The sequence below is a fragment of the Clavelina lepadiformis genome, chromosome 1, assembly GCF_947623445.1.
Source record: "Clavelina lepadiformis chromosome 1, kaClaLepa1.1, whole genome shotgun sequence".
NCBI classification, from domain to species: Eukaryota; Metazoa; Chordata; class Ascidiacea; order Aplousobranchia; family Clavelinidae; genus Clavelina; species Clavelina lepadiformis.
Window position 1 is genome coordinate 21,600,102 of NC_135240.1, and position 23,772 is coordinate 21,623,873.

At 35.9% G+C, this 23,772-nt stretch overlaps 1 protein-coding gene across 5 annotated transcripts; it reads right to left on the reverse strand.

Moving 5' to 3' along the window:
- Nucleotides 1-843: 843 nt before the first annotated feature.
- Nucleotides 844-21,013, reverse strand: LOC143473177 (nucleoprotein TPR-like). Of its 5 annotated transcripts, none has more exons than XM_076970072.1 (50): nucleotides 20,803-21,013; nucleotides 19,712-19,816; nucleotides 19,267-19,437; nucleotides 19,073-19,134; nucleotides 18,661-18,816; nucleotides 18,404-18,547; nucleotides 17,941-18,109; nucleotides 17,776-17,848; nucleotides 17,400-17,541; nucleotides 17,221-17,313; nucleotides 16,834-17,046; nucleotides 16,521-16,727; nucleotides 16,173-16,376; nucleotides 15,682-15,902; nucleotides 15,333-15,471; nucleotides 15,124-15,246; nucleotides 14,820-14,981; nucleotides 14,097-14,201; nucleotides 13,764-13,952; nucleotides 13,348-13,524; nucleotides 13,024-13,168; nucleotides 12,802-12,935; nucleotides 12,027-12,113; nucleotides 11,802-11,952; nucleotides 11,396-11,640; nucleotides 11,194-11,298; nucleotides 10,830-11,045; nucleotides 10,425-10,594; nucleotides 9,902-10,064; nucleotides 9,696-9,755; nucleotides 9,263-9,478; nucleotides 9,052-9,150; nucleotides 8,842-8,937; nucleotides 8,673-8,771; nucleotides 8,359-8,560; nucleotides 8,110-8,145; nucleotides 7,712-7,971; nucleotides 6,776-6,928; nucleotides 6,457-6,549; nucleotides 6,137-6,262; nucleotides 5,040-5,339; nucleotides 4,553-4,658; nucleotides 4,231-4,403; nucleotides 3,992-4,058; nucleotides 3,712-3,890; nucleotides 2,044-2,218; nucleotides 1,739-1,896; nucleotides 1,566-1,621; nucleotides 1,270-1,403; nucleotides 844-1,054 (listed from the first exon to the last, which is right to left on the reverse strand). In XM_076970072.1, the coding sequence occupies exons 1-50, from the start codon at nucleotides 20,954-20,956 to the stop codon at nucleotides 993-995; spliced, it is 7,275 nt and encodes a 2,424-aa protein (XP_076826187.1). In that variant the 5' UTR covers nucleotides 20,957-21,013; the 3' UTR covers nucleotides 844-992. The 5 variants fall into 5 exon arrangements, with proteins under 5 accessions (XP_076826187.1, XP_076826179.1, XP_076826172.1 ...); XM_076970064.1 differs by having other exon boundaries at nucleotides 3,712-3,887; nucleotides 6,137-6,271; XM_076970057.1 differs by having other exon boundaries at nucleotides 6,137-6,271.
- Between the last annotated feature and the right edge of the window lie 2,759 nt (nucleotides 21,014-23,772).

Below are 23,772 nucleotides of genomic sequence, written 5' to 3' on the forward strand. Positions count from 1 at the left end.
AGTTAACTGAACAGAAACGAGTTTGAATTTTGTCTAACGTCTGACCGTAATATTGATTGTTTATTAATATTAGTAAATTGATGGTGGTATAGTAAAATAAGCTTAGGAAAGCTCGTGTAAAAGAGTTAAAAATAAAGTTAACCTCAGAGTACCAACTTATATCTTGCTTTTTTTTATTGATAACAAAATGTAAGACTTCCAAAATATTTTTCATCATTGGAGATGTTATTATTTGCAAATTTGCTTTATTAACTAATTCACAAATTCAGCCTTTGTATAGATGAAATCCTGTACATTTTCGAATATTTTTTAGTACAAGTGCATCAAAACTTTCTTTAAATAATAGCACATTTTAGGTCGCCCTTTTTTACTCAGAATGCTAAAAAGAAAATGGTTATGCCTGAGTGAAACTGAACCTATCTATAGGCAAGCATATCACGGTACGGAAGAGACCTTCTCTTCGGATTCTATATGCTGAGTAAAAGCTCTGCCTTTAAATAAATCGGTTTTCCCTGAATATTCAGTACTTATTTTGTCAACGCAGCATTTATTGGAAACAAACTGTCAAGACTGAAGCTTTAACTCTTGTTTTCTTAAATATAACTCCACAATTTTCAATTTGTCCTCACCAAAGCTGTTTATCTCGGATCGCATTTCGGTCATCTTGGAACGAACACTCTCCAGCATTCCATTCCTTTGGTAGGCTCAGCTAACGCGCAAATGGAGTTGCTGTGCAGATTTATTTACAAGGTGGCACTCAAAGAAAAATCGTAGAACAAAGTTTTTAGCAGCGTAAGTCACCAAATCATGGAAAATATCATACAAAACGAAACACAGAACAACAACAGATTCGGCTGGTTTTATTTCTCAGAAAATGGCAGTACACATGCTATTACGTGACACTGTCCACGACAAAACGTTTACATAAAAGTGACAGTTGAGTCAATGAGCAATTGCATCAGAACAAAACTGAATATTTTGCACTTAAACAGTTAAGGCTGGTTAGAGGTCGATGGTGAATTGGCACCACGGCCTCTAGCGGATCTTGGTGCACCTGTAAGGACATACAGCAATCATATGTTAACAAATGTTTATGCTATTTATACCCAATTTATTGCAAACCATTCGACTAATTTAGTTCAAACTGTGTCATACGACACAACGCCTGCTAGGACTCAGTACTTCGTATCTTACCATACCATTGATTTTAAAAAATAACTCTAGTACTAGTAAGACAATAGCAAAATAAAAACAAAACACCCAATGCACCTTTAACTCGAATTCGTCTTCTTCCTCTGAGAGTGTTGATTGGAATGCTCGATGCCTCTCGTACTTCACTCCTGTGTTCTGTTGTTGCTTCAGCTTCAGAAACTTCTACTGTGGTGGGAATGGCTTGTTCCAACCTATAAATGTGAACCATGATACAGTATACAATGAGTAACCCGGTAGGCCAAAACCCAGAATAGTTTTGCGTTAGAACACATATTTGAAGAAGACAAAAGTTCAGCGATTCGTTAAGAGTATCGCATTGTGGTATTTCATAGTGCATTGAACTAATTACTTACTCATCCGTTTCTGCTTCACCCTCGCCTTCCTGTATGCTACTGCTTACAGCCGCATTCTGGAAAGTAAGAATCAGTTTTTAAAAAAGAACCCATGTAACAATAAGCAAATAAACGAAGTCTTCAATATTACTTTTCTTCAAAGGCTTACTGTTCAACTTCTTAACTGAACTTACGCCAGAATTGGATGATTGTAGGTCACTGATATCACTGATTACGCTAGGAACAGTGAAGGCAGCAGAAGATGAGGACGGGATGCTAGGTACAGAACGGCTGGTCTCTTCACCTGCTGCTCCTGTAAGATCCATCAAGGTGTTGTCCACAGAACCAACGCCTAGAAAGCGCACCAGAAAAAAAGTTTACATATTAGTCAAAAAGTTTTTGAATTCAAACGCTTGCTATGACCGTTTCAAACGAATAAACATAAATTCATAGGCTGGTAATCAACAGTAAGTTATTGAGGAACAAGTATGTAAACTACCTCCTGGTACAGCTTCCAATGATGCCTGGGGAGCAGCAACATCTTCAAAGCGGAATCGTATTGGTGGTCCGCCAGCTGGAATGCGAGGAGAACTGATGGATTGATAACTGTCGTCATGTCTGTGAATTGGCAAAGTTGGAGTGCAAGGTACGATGCCGTCTCCCTCATCGGTAGACTGTCGATAAATAGCAGGTGCATTATGTTCACTGGGTATAACATTATAAATATTCCGAAAAAGTTCGGTAGGTAGTACGAACTAATAAGCAAATAGAATATCAGCAAGGTATGTGGCCTGATACTGAAAAATGTGTTAGAGACAGATTTCTAATTAACTTTGTGACTGCAGATGCCATTTTTTACTTTTCAACTTATGGTATGTTTACTTCTTTGTATGCTCAACCTTTTAAAAACTAAAACTAATTTAACTTCAGAAAATATCCTTCTTTTTTGTTGCAAGAATCTCATCAATCAAAAAAAGACCGAAAATGTCATACAAAACTACTCTAATTTCTTTTAAAGGCAATTAAAAATGCTATGATTGCCACCAGGCATATTAACATCACATACAAGGCACAACTTGTGAAATTCAGAAATTTATTTCTGCCAACGTTTCGTTAACCCATTCGGTTTAGCATCAAGGCAATACATGATTTAATAGCTTCATCAGTTGTGCCTTGTATTTGACTAAATGGCAATGCGATCAGACTATCGTATTCCACGAAAAGGATCGATGCTATAAAAATGCGTCATGCATAGAATAGATTACTTTACCTCCTTAACCAAAAATATCATAGCCTACGCATAAAAACATCAATTTTGGGGGAATTCTTTGTATGATTTATATATATTCAATATATGGCTAAACCTAAGTCCAAAGACTAAACACCTTCGAAATTGAAATGTAGACCTTCATTTTTATGACAACATGTTTGAAATGAGGTCAAGAAATAATGCTTTCTGGGTCTACATGACGCTGTGAAAACTGTGTGAGACGTAACATCACGTCACTATGCAGCGGAACTATCCATTCCTAATAGAATTTCAATAAAATTGTCTGTTTGAAATTCACAGTTTCATTTAACATTCCCACTTTTAATTGGAGGACGTTATGAGCAATTTCCGATAATATTAGATAACAAGAAAACAATTCATTTCGAAATACTAGGGTGTGATGGAGCAATGACTACAACAAATGCAGTTACAATTAATATACTTATGTAGCTGAATAAATCTTTGGTTAGTTCTCAAAAGTTCTTGAATAAAGAATGGGTATAGCACATAAGATAGAAGATGTAAGAATCAGCCGCAACAACTAATCGATGATGTCACCATAGGCTACCCATTTCCACACATTTCCAATTTTTTCTTGGCGACATAGAGCACAGAAGTAGGTTTTTTTGCAAACATTTTGAGCAGGTGGCTCTTCGTTCGAGCAATTATTACAAAAGCAAAAGCAAAAGGCTGGGAATGACAATCACAACAAAACAACATAACCAGACTTCCAAAGATTGTATTACTAACTTATGAGAATTGTCCAAAAGTATAGTCAGGCATGTAAATAAAACGTTTGTAACTGCATTTGTCATGGTTATAGCAACTTTGTGGTAACTAAGTTAATTTTTATGTGGTTAGCAACCAATACTGTACAAGCTTTTTAATGCCACTTACGGAAGGCACAATCCCTGGTGTTAGAGGTCCAGGACGACTGGCCAAGCGCGGACGTGGTGGCAGCGGCTCTTGTGGAAGAACTAGAAACGGTAGATTATTGCTTGGATGGTTTTGCTGCTGAGATTGTTGGCCCGGATGAATTTCCAGATGTGAGGTGGATTCAATTGCATCATTGCCTTCTTTTACAAGATGAGAGATAACAGGTAAGTTAAGCTTAATTAAGCGCTTCAACTTATCAGATAAAATAAAATGGTAGGTAAATCCTCAACTTTTACCATACCTTCTTCAATGTCCTCTTCCTCAATGTTTTCATCACTCTCCTCCTCCTCCTCCTCCTCCTCTTCAACCTAAGTTTATCACAAAAACAGATTAACAAACAAGAAGAACGTACTTTCTCATGTATGCTTTGGTCATATTAATAACATTCAACATTCATCTGATTTGGAAATTGGAACACAAACATACACTATATAACTAATAACTATATAAAAACTTCAGTTTCCTTTAACTCTAACTAACTTGATCAGGCATAAGATCTTCATCCTCGTCTTCTCCACTTGAATCACTTGACAGCACAATGATTTCCCCCGGGGCCTGCTCTTCAATAGAGGAAGTTGCGACTTCTTGTTGCATCTGATCATCACCTTGATACATCTGAATATCATGGGATACTTCCGAGGCCTCCTCAAATTCTTCAATAACAAGCAAAAAAATTTAGTCTGTTGAACATAGAAATATTTTTGTTTGAAAATTTATGAATAAACTGCTAAACAACCCCGTTTTAAGTATTGTTTAAAAACTACCTGAAAGATAAATTTATTTACTATTAGACGTGACTTGCCTTCATTTTCAGCAGGTGGCATTGGCTGCACATCCACTTGTCTAATACTTTGTGATGTGGCACTTAGTTGCGATTGATCCGGTTGTCTAATCATACTTGAGACGCTCTATATAATACAAGTTTAGAAAATCAGTTCCTTTAAGTCGCTATCGACTGATAAGCAGTAGTCTTGCAACAATGAAAAATGAAGCAATTATATTAATCAGTTTGCCTGTACTTGCACATACTATATGTCGAGTGTATGGGCATAATGATTACCAAGAAATGAAATGTTTTAATCTCGTTAGTTGCAAAATAAACTGTGGTGCGACCGTGCTGCATGCACATCGCACTGGTGATAAATTCATGATTAAGAACACAACATGAGGAGGAAAACAAGTAAAGTTGGTGACAATCTGGCTCTGTAATACATGAGCACCTTGTTCCAAGATCTCAATAAGCTTTCACTACATTACTTGTTCTGCTCCGAAGTGATGTTCTTTTTCACCTGTGCATCAACATCAGTGTCACTTATCAAGATGACACTGGTGGGAGATCTTGGTGGAGAAGCGGAGTATTCACTTTCAGATGAGGTATCCTCCTCATCATCAACAACTGAGAGTGTTGTTCTGCTCGAAACTGATATCACCTCGCTTTGAAATGCAGATAACTTCCTGGATTCAGTGTCTGGCTCCATTGCTTGCACTGTTTTGGCACTCCTGCTCACTTTATTACCAACTGTACATCTACTGATCTTGATTTTGCCAAAACGCAGCCGCTTCTGATCGTATACTTGGGAGGATAAGCCCTGAATAGAAGAACTCAACAACTCAGTCATTTGATTCAATGCATTCAAAACAAAACCTAAAATTGGATTATTGGGAGCTAACAGATTTAAACTGCTGTCGGCTAAACTTGAGCTAAACAACTTTAGGTTGACAATTTTACAAAGGCTTTAGTTTATCTATCTGTCAATAATAACAAATCCATGTTTCGAATTAAAATGGTGAGTCCTACTTATAAATTGCTTTGACCTGAATTTATAAGATTCCAACCAACATACGATCAACAGGATTCTTAAAACACTATTGCACTATAAACAGTCTTGGTCTAAAACAGCAATGACTGTAAAAAATGATTCTCAGCTTAGTTCATACATAAATTTGTTAAATACTGAAATTGAACAAATACTACCAGAATATTTAAAGCTCAAATTAAGTGGCTAAACCAATCTTTGGAATTAATTATACATTATTTAGGTGAAGTTTTGAAAATTTCATTAGGTATTAAAAGCCATCATATAAAACTAAGTTCTGCTTGGACTACTTCTTGTTCATTTCTGAACGATCTTCCCTCAACAGGAGCTAACTTATGGTGGAATGTATCACTTTTTTATTCTCTATATTGTTTAATGCTCTCAACATTTTGCTTTTAAAATATGGTAGTTCCGAATTATATTCAAAGACTGGATATCGAGAGTGTCAACTTCACATAAAGCCAAAAAACATTTACCTCAGAGCCTAACAGCTTCTAAATTATGCACATTCTAAACAATTAACAATTCTAAATTATGCAGTTTCTGCAGCCAAAATACACATCACATACTTCACCAACAGCAGGTTGTGAAGATGTTTCTGGTTGAGCTGCAGTTGATGGTGCGATGACAGGAATACTCTCACTGGATTGGTCAGGACTTCCACGCTGCCTCTTTGCTAGAGGTGCCACTGTTGCCTGAGAGGACTGAATATGTTGCAATTTGAAAAAATGGGATGTTCTTTAAACTTTTTCAATATTTTTTTTATATTGATGGATATATTTCTGCAACTTTTGAAAACTGTACTTATATGAGGATAAATGATACAAAACTGACAATAAAGATTGAGAAAATTTCAGTACTGTAGTGTACATAACGTTAATATGCTAACCTGTGCCTCTCTTTCTCTGCTATTACCAGGTACGCTCCGAGAAGGAGCAATAGCAACAGCCTCCTCGGTCTGATCATGAGTACGCTTTTGACCCTGGTGCATTAAATACGCTAAATATTATTCAAAGTATTAATTATCTCAATTAAAATTCGAAAGCTGCAGTACAAGTAAGCCCAATAAAGTAATAAAAACGTCTTTTTTAGCTCCCGGTAAGAAGATTTACATGCATTTAAGATTTGATTATATTATATTTGCAGTATTTTCCATAACAAATATGTATAAGTAATAGCACAGTATAAAATAATAGCTTGCAACGTACTGGCAGAAAGCCACGAGCATTGGGATTGAGTGGTGCAGCACTTGCATTTGTACTGCTTGAAGATGCAACAAATCGAGCCGCACTGGAAGATGGTGCTTCAGGTTCAACTGTATTCGCTGCACTCACCACAACACTAGACGATGCAGCACGAGCCTATGATATGCTACAGTTAATGACATACTTAAATGTTTTAGTGAAATCGTACTCCGAATGGGAACTGAGATTTTCATAATTTATTGAAATTAGCACAACTTATTGTTTCTCACTCGCTAATACATCACACACATTGTGTTTTTGAAAAAAAAATTGGTGAGAAATCCTGCTTTGCTGCATTGTACGTCGAATTAATTCTAGTTCCCATTCTCTTCGCCATGAATGCAGTTTTAGATAGGCTTAAACATGTAGTGTTTCATGCACGTTAATTGACTGCACAAATGATAAATCGACACTTTGTGCTAACATTTAACAACCTTTAGTATGAATATAAGTGTTGCCTATAAGTTAAATACCTATCCTGATATATAATGGAAAAAGAAATTGAGCAAAGCAGACCATGTGATGAAATGATTAACAATGCAACTTCATAACTTTTAACAACTGTTATTTCAATAGCGAAATTATTGCACAAGAAACAGTATTTGCATTACCTGATGCAATATTTTTTATGAATGCACATGACAACTGCATGTAGTTTTCCACAGAAATAGGAGTGGGTGAAATAGAAAAAAGGAGGGTGAAATTACCGACAGCAATTCATTGTTTGTACATTTCTGTGTCTACTTTGTGCATTGCAAACAAATAACAAACAGAAAGTGGTATGTGAAGGTGTAAACATGTGTAGAATCGAAATCGATTGATTTTCTCGCTTAAAAACTGCAATCAAGTTCTCATAATTGACATCCCTACTTGATAACCATGAGTACGTCATAGAATTACCTCATCTTGTAAATTTTGGTCATCAGAAGATGAGACTATGGCGTTATCACTGTCGGTAACTTCAGAGCCTGGAACACGATCGGATGCTGGTCTTGTTGAATCCTCCTCCTGCTGAACTTGGGCTGACTGAAGGTGAGCTGCTGCTTGACTTCCAGAGCTGACAACATGTTGTTGCTGCTGATTGGCAGGACTCATGGGATAGACGAATGCAGTGGCAGGAGGTTGGTTGGATGACTGCACTGCTGGCACCGAAGTGGCAACTGTAAAAAGTTGGCTGTAGCATTGGACGGATTGTGACTACTCAAAATTAACTTGCAAACAAAGAAAATCAAAATGTTGAAAAACAATTGAAGTTTTGACATGTTACATGTTTGTTATTATTCTTTAAACTATTTTACCTGCTGCTTGAATAGATGAAGATGCCACTTGGGATACTACAAAATTAAAATAATTTATGAAATGAGAATACGATAAAACATTAAGATGTTATTTGATTAAGAAGCAGTAGTTTGTTATAAAATAAAATAACATCAAAAATAAGAACACCATTAGTCCATTATACATTATGTTCAACGTCACGTTAAGCATTATAGAATACCATGAGGGCGTTAAGTGATAAGATTTTAAATGATTAAGTCAAATGATACCTGGTCTTTCAGTGTCTGGCATTTCCTGCTGGGGTTCTGGTAGTACCCTGGCAAATGGCTGAATACGCATTGGTGGCACTTGATTCACTTTCTGTGACGGCATTGGCCGTATGTTTGCTGCTTTGCGAGGTTCTGTACTTTGGCCGGAGGCAGAAGGGTTAGCTGCACGACTCTCGTTTAACTTACGTTGCAAATCCTCAATCTAACAAGAAAAAATCGTTGTTTTTAGTGGCTACAAGAAATGAAAAACCAAAGACGTGAGTATTTCAGTAGAGTTTAAATAAAGAGAAGATATAGTGTAACAAAAAACATACTTTGGCTTGGTGCTCTGCCTTCCCTTCAGCTTCATTCTTTCTTTCCATATCGATTTTTTTCAGTTCTTCTTGCAAACGTCTGCGTTCTTTACTTGATTCCTACGACAGAGTATGATATCAAATAAAAATGCTGGTCTATATATTTGCAATTAAAATAACAATGCTGTACCGTATTTTCTTTTCGTAGTTTTTCAATTTGTTGTTTTGCAAGAGTAAGTAATTTGCTAAATTTCTTTTCTTTCTCAGACATCTCTTCCAATTGTTTCTGAAAATTTATGCAACCAACAATTCACACACATGCCAAATATACTCAATTTATCAAAAACAACAGTTTTATATGTTATTTGAAATGGACGTGTTAGATTTTTAAGAGGTTTACCTTTGTTTCTAAAACAGTCTTTGACTTTTCTTCGCATTGAGTTTGTAATACAAGTATTTCTTCATTTAGTTTATTCTGATTTTCATTGCTTTCTTGCAACTGCAATGAAGTAAAACATTACTCGTGAGTATAATGCTAGGTATATAATTAGATAATCTGGTACATACAGCAGCATTAAAAGAAACACAAACCTTCTACTGATGGCACAAACCTGTTTGGTCAATTCTTCACATTTGGCTTTCAGCGTACCATTCTCCTCTGATGATCGTGTAAGTTCTTGATTGAGCGCTTGCAAGCGAGCTCTTTCCTCCATAGCTTTGGCTTCCATTTCCTTTCGACTATCAGATGTTGCTTCGGTTGTTGATGGTTCACCTCCAGCTTGTGATTCTTCCTGGGCCTTAGCAGCTTGCTCCTTGCTCTCTATTTCCTGTAATGGGGACATTTTATTATAAACTAACTTTTATTATTAATGTGGTAGTAATTTAACTTGTTTTACTATTATTAACTTTATTACGTGTCAAGATAACAACAAAGATCACAACGGTTTCAGACGTTTCTCTGTGTGCATAGCAGTAAAAAGGTATAAATTAAATGGGAGGTATGAATCTTGTAACAATTAAACGGCTAAGTGGCAGAATTTCAACCTTTTGTTTTGCAAGTAATTCTTCGTACTGCGTTTTGAATCTTCGTCCAACTCGTCGAATCTACGAAAAGTAATCAAATTTATAAATAACTTTTTCTAAACGGTTTCACTCACAGATACAAATAACATAATTTTGCATGAGAAGATATTAAATGAAGAAAATCTAACAAACATTTAATGTCACACACAAAGTGAAGCTTTTCTAACCCTATTAATTGTTTGAATTTTCTCCTCAACATCTTTTTTCAATTTGCCAATTTCCTCATGCTTGGCTGAACTTTCCTTTTCATGCTTTGCGGTTGCAACTTTCTGAGATTGCAAGCTTGCATCCAAATTACGTATTTGTCCTTTAAGGGATGAACACTCTTGCCTGACAAAGCAATGTTTGAAAGCATGAAATAAAAATGCTTCGTAGAATTCAATACAATGGAAATCAAACTAAATATTCCAGGTGTTTGCAATAATTGTGATAAATGCACATAAACTTTGATTCATGCAAAACTGACGTGTTTCAAACTGCATTTATCACTCTCCAAAGCAAAACAGTATTAAATGTTATGGTAGAAATTACAAAAAATAGTTATGAGGTTTTATAAGAAAATACTGAACCAGACCTACTCCAGCAGTGCTTGATTCTACTATTGAAAATATTCCACAATACTAAGTTTTAATATTTTAGGTTAAAGCTACTCAGCTATTTTTCAGCCTCAGCAATTATTAATAACCTTACTTTTGTTCTGACAGTTCTTTGCTGAGAGATTCAATCTGTTTAGCCAATGCAGCTTTTTCAACCAATAGACGACGATATTCTTCTGGATCCTGTCGCCTTGGTGATTGCGTCATCTGTTGCACTCTCTCTTTCCAACGATCAACTTCTTCATTCAATGCCTTTTTCTCTGACTAGACAATGCAAACAAAGGCGATGAAATTAAAATCATTAGAATTTATCGCAAATAGTACTTTTCTTTAATAAATAATTGTTTGTTCACGTTACCTCGATTAACTTCACTACTTACTTAGCTTTTGTAGTTTTGATAAAACTTATTTCTATTACACTATATGCAGCATGCACACTTTTCAATATTTTAAAGCATGTACAGTTGTACACATCAACGATATAGTTCTAGATACTGACCATTAATGTCATGCATTGTGCTGACATTTCTCTGTTCTTGGCCTGAAGAGGAGCCACGTCATCTTGCAGCTGAGAGATGCGTGAGTTGGAAGATCGAAGATCAGCATCCAGCTTGTCTCTTTCTTCACGAAGACCCTTATTTAATTCCTTCACAGACTGGAGCACTTCTATTTCCCGTTCCAATGATGCTAACTTAGCTAGTTTCACACAATTTTCCTAGAAAGTCGAAGCGTTTGGTTATAACACGAGAACAAAGATGAAACAATTTTGCAGGTCAGAGTTATTGGATTCAGAAGTTGCAACTCAACTGCAAAAAATGCCTACTACAAGCAAGAAAAAAACTTGTGCCATTTTTCTCGCATACCTGGACTTTAATTTGTTCTTGCTTCAGATTTTCTTGGGTGTCTGTCATCTGTTTTTCAAGCTGTTGAATTTGTTGTCTTAAGCGAGTTGCTTCTGACTGCACAAGCTGTGACAAGAAATTTTTATTTAAAGATAAAAGGTGTGATTGCTTTGTAAAGAACCCAATAAACACAGAAAACCAAACATTTTTGTTTCAATTTTACCTCACACTTTGTATCAGATATTTCCTTTTCACGTCTTAAGAATTTAATGACATCCAACAACTGCTGAGTCGATTTGTCTTCACTGCCCTCTGCAGCTGAGGTTGCAGCAGCAACTGGGTCACGAGAATGGAAGAGTTTCATTGGCGATTGAGTACTTATGGCAGCTTGTTTGCTTTGCACATCGAGCAACTGGTTGCTCAGTTTTTCAATATTTTCATGCAGAAGCTTGTTTTGTTCTTCGATGTCTGTCGATTGTGATTATTAAAGAAAAACAAAGTAGAATTCGCCAATAACAAAGTAAACAGGGAACAAAAAACCAATAAATTTATTTTAGGTTAATTAAATCTATTTCCGATTACTTAAAACAAAATTTGAAACAAGTTTGCTGCTAACAATATATTTTTACCCATCACTCTTTGTTTTTGCTGCTGATTTTCAAGTTTTAATTTTTCTTCAATCTCATTCCATCCTTCGCTTTTTTCCTTCAGGCTGTCTTCAGCTGACCGCGATTGACTTGTCACTTTCTCCAGGTCAGCATCAAAGCTCTTGGCTTTTTCCTAAAGGTTTTTTATCCGTGCGATAACCAGCATTTAACTCAAGCCCAGGGGAAAAAGCAGATGTAACTCATTACCTTCAGTTGGATGAGCTGCTGCATTGCACTAGCATGTAAAATCATCTCACGTTGGTAATTGTCACTAGCTTCATCTGCTTTAGCCATCTTGAAAGACAAAAACAGTTCTGTTGAAAATCCTTGACTTGAAATCAGTGGATTTCAAATTTCAATTATATGGTCCTACCCGACTGGTGAAATGGTTAAATCCACGTCCAGGCTTGTAATGAAAAAATTTCAACAAAAAAACATGTATACGCAACTGCGTGTGTGGCAGCAACATTAAAATTTGCCAGATATATGTCTGACTTGTTACGTTAACTCTAGGAAAGTTCCATTAGTTACAGCAATTAAACGATTCTAACATGGCCAAACAGTTAGTTTGAACTGTGTAATCGATTTTGTCTTAACTACAGTGCTGACAAAAGAAATTGAACATTTCTAAAAGCTATGATCGAGACACCTCATGGGAATAAGCATAATACTCTGGTTACACGTCGATTTAACCCAGGACGACCCAACCAACATATTTGGGTTGAATAATCCTTGTGTTGAATTGTCCTGGATTTAATAGTATAATTAAGTTGCCCTAGGTTTACTTGTCCTGAGTTGAATTAACCGGCCACCTAACAATCTATTTGAAATAACTAGGATAAGCTAAACTTTGATTTGTTGGTGCAGCCTGCAATTTAACTTGAAGAAATTTCCCAAGACAGCTCAGAGCACTATTTCAGTTTGAGACCCTAGCTCTAAAGCGTATGTGACTTGTGTAAGAAAAACTCAGCATCATATGTACCTGATGCTTTAAATCTTCTCTTGCAATTTGTTCATTCAACACAGCTTCACTCATTCTGCGCGATGAAGCTTCCAACTCAGCTTGCAATATAGAGAGCTGCTTGCGAAGATCAGCTGTCTGCTTTTCAACTTCACCTAAAATGACCAAGTTTGTAATGTGGGAAAGTAATAGGTTTTTATAACATGGTAACACAGTAAGTGGTATAAAAGCAGTTGCTTTTACCTGTCACTTTGTACTTGTCGTTTTTCAATGCATGATTTTCTTCTTCAGTCTGAGCCAGTTGTTGTTCAAGAGTCACCTGACGGTTGTTACTCTTCAATAGACGGGTTTGAAGGGTGTCCAGCAATTCCTTGTTGCTTTCATTGTTCTAGAAGTTTCATCATTTACATACAGTTACTAACCTGTTGCCGTTAAACGCGAATGCATCTTATACACTGTTCTGATTAAATGTTAGAATCTACTTGCGTGTGTGTTGGTGGTTGATTACAGGGTTGAGATTTTTAGTTATCCTTTGCAGTTTTTGGTAACTTTAGTCAATGCACTAACCTGTTTAAGGCTTTCTTCGGCGGCCAGTGATACTTCTTTAAGATGTTCAATGTTTTTTTTTGCTTTTTCCAAACGAGATTCAAGACTTGTTATTTCAGCACTTTTGTCTCTGATTTCTTGCCTTAAACTTCTGATTGTATTAACATCACTAGCAGGAGACACAGTCTCTGCAGCAAGCTGATAAAAAATTTGAAAATACTTTCATATAAACCCAAGTATATGGCATGCAGTATATAAAACCTATCTTTTTAATAGAAACTCTGGCAAACACACTAAACTTGAAAAAATATAGTATATCATAAAATTAAACATCACATATACGACTCCAAAACATCACACTAAAATAGCAACAATAACAGCAAAGTATAAACATTAATTATACTAAATTGGTCAACGAATAAACGAAGCAATTTTACCACTTGTCCACCAGCTACTCTAGCAAGCCGTTCTTCAACAGCAACCAATTTTGCCATGTTTTCATCTCTTTCATGTTCCAGGGCATCATTCTGCCGTCTTAGACTCTCTAACTCTTCATTTAACTTGCTGGCCCTACCCTGTTCCGCTTCATGCAGCTTCTGAACAGCATAAAGCTGCTTCTCCACACCCTGGGTGTAAAAGAAAGTTAACGTAACACCAAATTACCAAGAAAATGATCTTTTAAATATTAAATAGCATATGAAATGCAACCTAGAACACATAAAATCATAAGTAACTAACCAAAAACACAAAAAAAAACCTTTAAAACAAACCTGTAATGCTTCAAGTTTGCTCTGTGTAAGTGAATGATTGCTTTGTCGAAGTGAGGAGATTTCTCTTTCCTGTGCTTCAACCCTGGTATGAAGCTGGGATTTCACCTGTAATTAAAGATGCATTTCCAGAAATAATCAATCTATGTAATTCGTTTAACCATTAAATATTCTGAAACAAATATTTAGTGTATCATTGTACATGCTACCTCTAATTTAAAGAACTTACAAATACGGAGTTCAAGTACATACGCTAGTACATTCTCTGCAGATATCAATGCCTAAACAGAGATACTACCTGCTTCTAGCAAAGTAAGCAACCACACTTGCTTCAATACAAGTGCACAAATGTTTTATTTTATGCAAGATGTTTTATCTGATTTAATGAGCTTGAATGATATGCAAAATTTGCACGAGTTGCTCTTTGCATGAGCCTTTTCATGTATATTCAATGCAGTGAAAGAAACATTAAAAGTTTTTGAACATCGCATCATGGCAATATTTCATTTTGTCAAGTCAACAGTTGGAGTGTATACTTGACAAAATGGTGCAATGTTATACACAAGTACTTAATGGAAACAACATAAAGGATTGTGATGAAACATTGAGTTGAACACAATTTTGGGAGTTGACCAAAAACTGACTTGTGATCCAGAGTCAACTGTGACATCCGTATTTGTCAAAAAGCATTACAATACAGCAACATGACACTGCTAAAATGCAAACCTCAAATGCTTGTTTTTCCATGCTCTGCTGCATGCTTTGTAAGTTGCTGAGCAGAACAGTTTGGCTTCTCTGCTCTCTTTGCAAGGATGTATTTTCGGCCACAAGACGTTCCTCACTCCGTTTTGAAATTTCAAGTTCACTTTTGCTCATCTCTAAGCGAGCCTGAAAACAAAATTTACCACTACCATTAACGGTCAGCAGACATAATATAAGGTAAGTACTGTAGTTACGCATAAAACAACTGCACAAGTAGGTTAACTATGGTAGTGGGTAGAGGCATAAAAAATATGTAGTTTTTACAGACCTGTAATTTGCTGCAGAGTTCTTTTGTAGCGCTAAGTTCTGCGTTCATATTGCTTACATTTCTCTCGCTCTGTTGAATTATGTTGTATAGTTGATTGCTTTTCGCTCTCAGTGCTTCACATTCCTAAAAAATAAATACTCATATTGGTAAACATTTGGTAGAAATACAAAAATTAACAATTTTGAAAGCAAGAAAAATTGCCAGCTTACTTTCTTGCCATTATCAGCATTTTGTTTCATCATGTCATAACGCTCCTTTGAAAACTCGAGCTGTGCTTCCAACTTGGCACAGCTTGCTCTTGACTGTGATAATTGTGTCCTCAATTCCTCCATTTTATCATCCAGAATTCTGCATGATTAAATTATTTAATCAGCAATAAATGTATTTTATCATCAAAGTAGATATTCTGTTGTTATACTTTTTAAGAAATTACTATAGAGATAATTATAACTGCAACAGTACTTTGATCGCTATGTAACTTGAAAAAAACTGTAGAATACATACAAGAAGAAAACATATTTCTGACTGAGCTGTTCCAGCTCAGAAAATGGTTATTACTTGTTGTTTTCTAAGACTTCGTTTTTGTATCCTGTGTATTCTTCCTGCAGCTGAGCAATAGCTTTTTTAGTTTGTTCAACAGAAGTGATATCTGCAGTTCTGCTTATGAATCTGCCTTTGGGAGTAGCAGGAGAAGAACTAGTGGTCAATTGACTTGTGTTCATCAATGACTGATCAGAAAGCAATGCTGGACTTGCGATGACACTGGGAGGCACACCACCCTGTAAGGTGAACAAGAGTAACTCCAAGTATTACTACATTTAGATGATTTCAGGTGAATTCGATCCACGGACAATTCAACCCAGGGCAACCCAACCAACATCTGTTGCTTGAATTGTCCTGGGTTTAATAGTGCTTTGGTTGAATTGTCTGATCGCCCATTGCGATATGTGGGGTAGTAATAACTTTTCTTCACAAAGTTTGAACATAATTTAACTAATTGAGTTATCATACTTTCAAGATTTTTCTTTAAAATTACCAGTTTTCTGTACCTCAGGGTTTTGGGCAAGAAGAACCCGATACATGTCCCGTTGACGAACAACAGCTTCAACCATTGTCATTTGTCTACCTCTATCCTCTCTGAGTCTTTCTAATTCATCACGAGCACTTTCCAACTCAGTTTGAAGTACACGAGTTTTCTCGTCTACGCCTTCCTGTTCAGCGTTTTCCCTGTCTTCACTCAATTCACGAATAACCTGAGAAACAGCAAATAAATAAATTTGCATTAAGAAATTTAAAGTTAATCTGAAATTGTGGTCCAGTGCCTCTACAGCCTACATACAATGCCACATTTAAATCAATTTATATGCAGCACGCCTATATTTTCCTATTCCACTCACTCCCAAAAGTTTCTGATTTTGCTCCTGGAGTTCAGCGATATCCTTGAATGTGACAAGAGTTTGCGAAATAAGCTCAGACGTGCTGCTTACATCGTTGCATGAACCGTCTTCATTTACCACTAGGAGTGATGAATCGCCATGTTTTTGGGGTGACATGATAATCTGCCTGCCTCTAGTTTCTTCTATCTCTTTCAGTAAAAAGCAAACCTATTGCAAAGAAATAGATATTATTCTTCGCAAAAAATGTAGCAAAAACTCAAGTGTAACAGGCCTAGTACTTAAGGGCCAAATTTAATAATATATACCATTATACCTGTTTGGATAAATCATTGGCTTCTTTCCTTAATTTTACATTATCATTATTCAAGTGAGCGCTACGCCTCACAGCATCATCAGCTTCTTGTCGCAGTTGCTGAAATTCCATAGAAGCTTCATCTGTTTGCTTTGTAAGCTGGCTTATAGTTATTAATGCACGTTCATAATCTTCACGTTGACGTTTCAGTAACGGTGCTTTTGCATTCAACTCCTGTTAGGAATGTAATTAACAACGTAAAAATAAGTTTCTTTTAACATTTTTACTTAAAAATAGTGACACTATTACAATCATACTGCAAACGTTATGTGTAGAAAAACAAACTATACAACTACATTGTTGCATGTGTACTTTCACATGATCAAATCAACTTGAAGAATAACCAACCTCAAGAATTGAATCCATTGCTTCATTTAAGCGGCGATTTTCCTCTTTAACAACCACCAGTTCGTCAGACTGTTCGATATGTTGAACATAAATCTGCAAAATGCAATGCAAAATGACATTAAAACGTTGGCTGGAAAATACTTATTCACAATCATACAAATAACCATAAATTCCTGTACCTGTGTTAAAGTCATTCCTGACTTAATAAACTTGCTTGTAAGTGCTGCTGTTGGGCACATTTCTGCAAGTTGTTCTTGAGATAATTCCTGTCCTCTGTGAGCTGCAAGTAAATCATTTGCACTTTCCAGTTCTTTTTTCAGCCTGCAAGTTATGGTCATAATGTAAAAAGCTTGTACCAGAAACGTGGACAACACTTTCAAAACAAAGCAAAACAGGTGTTTAAATGGTGCTAACACAGTGTCTGCTAAATATGATATTCTAACTAAAACACAATTGGGAAATGAAAAAATATCTGTTAAACAAAAGATAGCAGAACATAGCCCTAGTCATCTTGATTTCTGTTATAAATTGCCCAGATGAACAAAAACAAGCCACCTTTCACTCTCTGTGTAATGCTCAGCAACCTTAGCCTCTGCTTTTGTTAGTTGTTGTTGCAGAGCATCATTATCTGAACAATAAAATCAACATTTTGACATGTTAGAATCATAAACATTTTTTCTGGCAAAATTCAGTAACTCTGCATCAAGCAGCCGTACTCACTGTCACAATTGGTCTTAACCACAGTCTGTAGCTCTTCAACAGCAGAAATGAGCTCCGTGCACTTTTTCTCAGAATCCTCTGCAGATGCCTTATACAAATCCGCAAGTCGAGTCTGTGACTGAAGTTCGTTTCTGTACAATTCTTCCCTGGAATGGAAATCTTCAGTGGCCTAAACAAAAAGTTTGTCAATTAGCTCCAACTGTACATCCACATGAATAAAGACTTGATCTTATGTTGAAGTTATTGTTATTTCTGTATGAAATTAATAGTAGTTTATTGCCCTTGCAGTTAAGTTGGCTAACACTGTAATGAGATCATAACATTTGATCATAATATGTAACAAATCTGAGTAGTGAGATCACCCATTTTACTAGTGACCAAAAGTATTGCAAGTTTAATGTTATATGAACATACTATAACACACTAATATACAAATTTTATTCTACAATTTTACTGCACTTGCCTTGGAAAGTTTCTTATGAAGTTCATTTATTTTGTCTTGCTGGGCAGCGTCACTCTTCTTCAGATTGCTAATTGTTTCAATTAATTGTTTGTTTTCATTGCAGTTTAGTTCAAATTGTCCACGAAGAGATATCAACTCATTTCCCTAAACACAAACCGAACCATCAGAGTTATGTAATGCCCATTGGGCCAGCTGGTACAGCATGCTTGCAAAACTTCATGCAAAGCAAAATTCAACATATGAAGCTATTTTGATACCTTTTGCTTTCTAACTGCCACCAATTCATTAGTTTTCTGGTTAAGTTCTTCAGAAAGTTGAGTGTTTTGCTGAGTGAGTAATTCTTTTTCTTGCTCAATACGTTTAACATGGTAGTGTGATGTCACTTCGCTACTCGATATCTCGTCTAATTTTAACTGCAAAAGAATCATATATAACCACCCTGAAAAGAACACTTATCTCACTTCGGTACCAGTGATGAAATACTAGGGTCAAAAGCAGCAACCTAAAATTTTGTTTTCTTCTTTACAATTAAAAAGTAATCAAAACGAAGGCAAATCTTTGACTATGTGGATAAAAGTAATGAAAAACGCAATTACAATTTTAAAATGTGCTTAACCATTCACCAAAGCAATTGTAATAAATTGATATCATGTTGTTAAAACAGCATACCTGCAACTCGTTCTTTTGAGCAGTCATTTCACTCAATCTCTCAGACATTGACTTCCATTCATCTAAACAAACATTAACCTTAAGAGCTTGAAGTTTCAAAGTAAAAATTTGCGATGGCCACAATTGCACTGTAATTTTGAAGATATCATATTTTACACATAGATTTTAACAAAAGTGAAAATCGTAAAAATAACCATTTAGCCTCGCGATTTCAAGTTCCCTCTTTTCAAGCAAGTGTTGCAGGCTAAGTTTATCTTCATTCCAGCTGTCTTTGACTCTCTGAAATGCAACATTTTCTTGTTGACTTTCATGAAGGCTTTTTTCAGTCGTTTCTTGTTTTGCAATTAATTCTTGAAGTTCAGATTCTGAAACAAGTTATATAAATTTAAATACTCATACATAGATATACTGATCTAAGTTTCATAACCTCGAGCACAGTTAATTCCAGATGTGCATGCACATGTAAAACATGTCGTGTATAGCCATATCATATAATTGGAAAATATCAGTTATGTTATTAACAAAATAATTACTAAAATGTCGATGTCGAAGACTTCAGTAAATGTCACAGAGCTTACATTGTCACATTTAACTTCATTGTTCATTCATTTAACTTCACTTCAAGTTCAAATTGTTTACCTAGTTCCTTGCAGCGTGCAGTTATTTTCTCATTATTTGAAGACTCACTGTCCAAGCGACTTGCACTTTCAATAAACTTCTTGTCCAGTTCATAACATTTTTGTTCTGAAAATATTTAGACAGAGTTTTCTTACAAGTGGAGCACAGTGAATTAAGAATAATTATTCTTAATCAATCATATTATAATATGGACCTGCATATTATATATACAGGATTTCATATGGAAACCCATTCTTCACTATTTTGTCGTGATCTATTATGTTCATGCATATCAGAGCAATGCTAACAGGTATCATCAATTTTGGGAACAATTAAAAAGGACCACAACTATTTCACTCTGCAAGTTTTAGCTTGCAATTTTTACAAGTAATTTAGCTGCTAAATGTTTATAAATGCTAACAATTTATTATACAATTTATTTATTTTTGAAATCTGGCATGGAAAGGTATTTACCCTCATGTGATACCAAAATTGTTTTACATCTCAAGTATATTTTGGTGGTGGCATGCCATGTAATTCTATGTGCTGGTACATTGACGTTTTTTGGTGTAAAACGTTTATGAATATTATTACAACCCTTATGTTGATGGAAACAAACACTGCTAATTATGATGTAATAATTGACTGTTAGAGACGTAAGATAAGCCGAAGGGAGACAGACAAATTAAATATATGTAAGAGAAGCAGATATATAACTTGAGGGTGGCATGCTATACAAATTGACGAATTTAAGTCATTGAATGCTTGCAAATAACTTATGAAAATTTATTTTAAACTTAAGCACTATATCACTTGATTCTACAAACTTTTTGGCCCTCCCAGGTATTTTCAGAATTGCCTATGTTACCAAGGAAAGGAAATTTGTCTGTTTAATGTAAGACAGGACTGTTGTGTTATGTAAATGATAGCTGATGTGTGATCTAACTGATACTGTTGTTATACTTTGCACTGCTTGAATAACCAACACAATTGCATTCATAAAAATTAATTCTTTACGCTGACCAGGTGGAAAACAACTCCAAGGTCACTTGGTTGCCCCTGTGATAGCCGCCCCAAAAATAAAAAAGGTTAAAATACAAGTCCCTGATTACCATAGTCTGCTTTAATCTTTTGTATGTCACCCTCTAAACTAGAAATGGTAGTTTCTCTTGCTTGCAAATAGTTCTCCAATTTTCCTTCAACATCCTTTGACAATCCATCAATGTCTTCCTGAGAAATTGCGAGAAGCAGTCTAGTTGATGCCATAATAATATTACATACATATGTATATCATCATTAAGAGCTACAGTTCACAAAAAGACAATGTAAATCTTATGCGAAATAAATACAATTAAAGACTGTTTTAACACTGTAAAACAGTTGCACACTCGTGCACTGCCCTGAAGGCACAGGACCATGCACTTTAAATTCTCGCTTTGTCATACTGTGTGGGGCATATGGAATGAGAGATATTGCTAAAAAAATAATACAACATTTACAAGTTTCTTGTTGTTATGGTACACCCCATTTTGTATTATCTACACCAGCAGTGCCCAACCAGTCGACCGCGGTCTACCAGTGGTTTGCTAACAGACCCCAAGTCAATAGCGAGGCCATTAGAAAAAACACAGTTTTTTATGTGTAACCTTTTGTTTTGTCACTTGAGGCGACTATATGCTTACCAAATAATCGAGTAAACGTTAAATAAGTTGTTTTATTCAATTTTTAATAGTCTTTGTGGACTAGTGCTACGTTACTTTGACGGTGTGACCAACCAAACCTTTTATTATTTGCTGTGTCAAACACAAAAGTATTTAACCTTAAAAATTAAATAATCAACTGACTACCAATGGCAAATTCTGATCAATTTATTCAAATGAAATTTAATTACCAAAAAATGTTAAGAATTGACTAACTTATACTTTACGAAAAACAATTACCTTAACTATGTTTGTAGAAGGCTTTCTGTATGTATGTACCTGAGAGAAGTTGCGTTTGTGATATGATGTCTATACCTGCACCATCGGAGAGATTTAAATTTTGGGAAGAAATTCAATGCAAGGGCGCAATGAAGGAAATAAGAAGGATCTCAGTTTTATTAATTCTGCGTCCATAGTGTTTTAATAAAAAAATTTATCCACCCCATAAACCACTAACGAAGTGATTGCATTTTTAAATAGCCTAAATGCGTCTTTGCTTCGTAAAGGAATCTAAGCTATTGTTTAAGGTTTTGAGCAAACAGTAACTCCTCGACTTACGAACATTCAGTTTTGTATTTAGGCCTACTCATTACGATGTTAACCACGGACACTAAATACACTATTAAACGTCCAATCATCAAGATAAAGTTCATTCATAATGTTTATTGGTGCATGAAAGATACTCCCGTCCTGGTATGACCCTACGGGTTAGACCAGGAGTGCCCAACCTTTATTAACCCAAGGTCTAATTTTCAAGTAGCCAACCTCCAGCGGTCTACCAATCCAGTGTGAACATCGCAAATCTACACACGTCACTTGCGATGTTTCTTAACAAACAAGTCGCTTGTCAGCAAAGTGGTTTGTAGCCATCATTTTTTTGGGTGGTAAGATTTTTTTCAATCACCTATATCAGGGCTTCTCATTTTTATTGTATGTTATTAACCCAAAAATTTTCAAGTAATTGTAACTTTTTTGCACTGTACTCAGTTATTCCTGGAATGGAGCCAGTCAACAAAAACATTTAAACAAACATGGAGGAATTAATGCGCAAGGGTGCGAAAAAATGGCTCTGTAACTCTTTCGTGAGATATAACAGCTTTTGAACTGGACATCAAAATTTTGTATTAGGCTTGAAAATCAGGTTTTTTCCGAAGTGGGTGAGTTTGAAGTGATGGAACTTAAAACGTGAGAGACTTGAAACTTGTATTGTTTATATTTTGCCATTATCGTTCGCCATTGGTATGCAGTTTGAAAAGGAATTTTATTTACTACAGTCGAAATCGGTTAATCGCATAGTCAATTTGCCAAGCTTTTTTATGCAATTAACCGATGTATGCGTTTCCTACATTTTCTCCGCTATTCTCTTTTAAACACCAGCGTACACATTCTTGCTCTTTCGCCGATTTTTGGAATGACACAATGCATTATGACGCAACAAGTGAGCTTCCTTCTTTTCGATTTCGACACAAAAAAAAACACGAAACAAAAACGGAAATCAATTTTTATTAAAATAACTCTCAATTGTAGTTTGTTTAATATTTTCCGACATGTTGTTAAGCAGTTGCTGTTCCAGAGGAAAAAATTTGTCCATGTCCATTCCCTGAACATTTAGTCGCCGATGGATTGTGTGCAGTGCGTCAAGCACTTCTTTGTTTTTTGGCGGAATGATAACAACTGCATCACAGCTTTCATCTGCTTCTTCATTGTCTTCTCGGCCCTGGGTCACTTTATCGCATAGTTCACTGTCGGTTTGAAAGCCGGCTACTTCAAGGTCATCGTCTATGCGTACGTATTCATCATAATCTTTCTCAGTGAAAGCCCGTGGAATTTCCGCAGGTGGGAAGCCAAGAAAGGGCTCATCAGAAACAGCTGGTGTTAAGCCCCTAGAAAAGCAATTTTGAATTGTTTCCTTGGAAACGTCCGTCCAGGAAGCACTCATAAAATTGATTGCACTGAGTACAGACAAAGATCGAGCCACTTCCGTTGCTGTGATGTCTTCATTTGAATCAATTGTGAGCACGATCTTTTGTAGCATTCGCCGCCGGTAATGATGCTTAAAGTTTTTTATAATGCCTTGATCAAGAGGCTGTACAGATGAAGTTGTGTTGGGCGGCAAGTAAGCAAGTTCAATACATTTCAAAGCACTGTCTTCTATTTTGTGCGCAGAACAATTGTCTAACAGCAAGCACACTTTTTTGCCTTTCTTTAGTAAAGAAGCGTCGAAGCTTTCAATCCATTGCTTAAAAAGTGTGGGCGTCATCGAAGCAATAGTGTTGGATCGGTAAATTACCGGAAGCGTTTTCACTCCCCTGAAACAACGTGGTTTAGCAGATTTGCCAACAACGAAAAGTTTTCTTTTATCTGAACCATCCATATTCGATG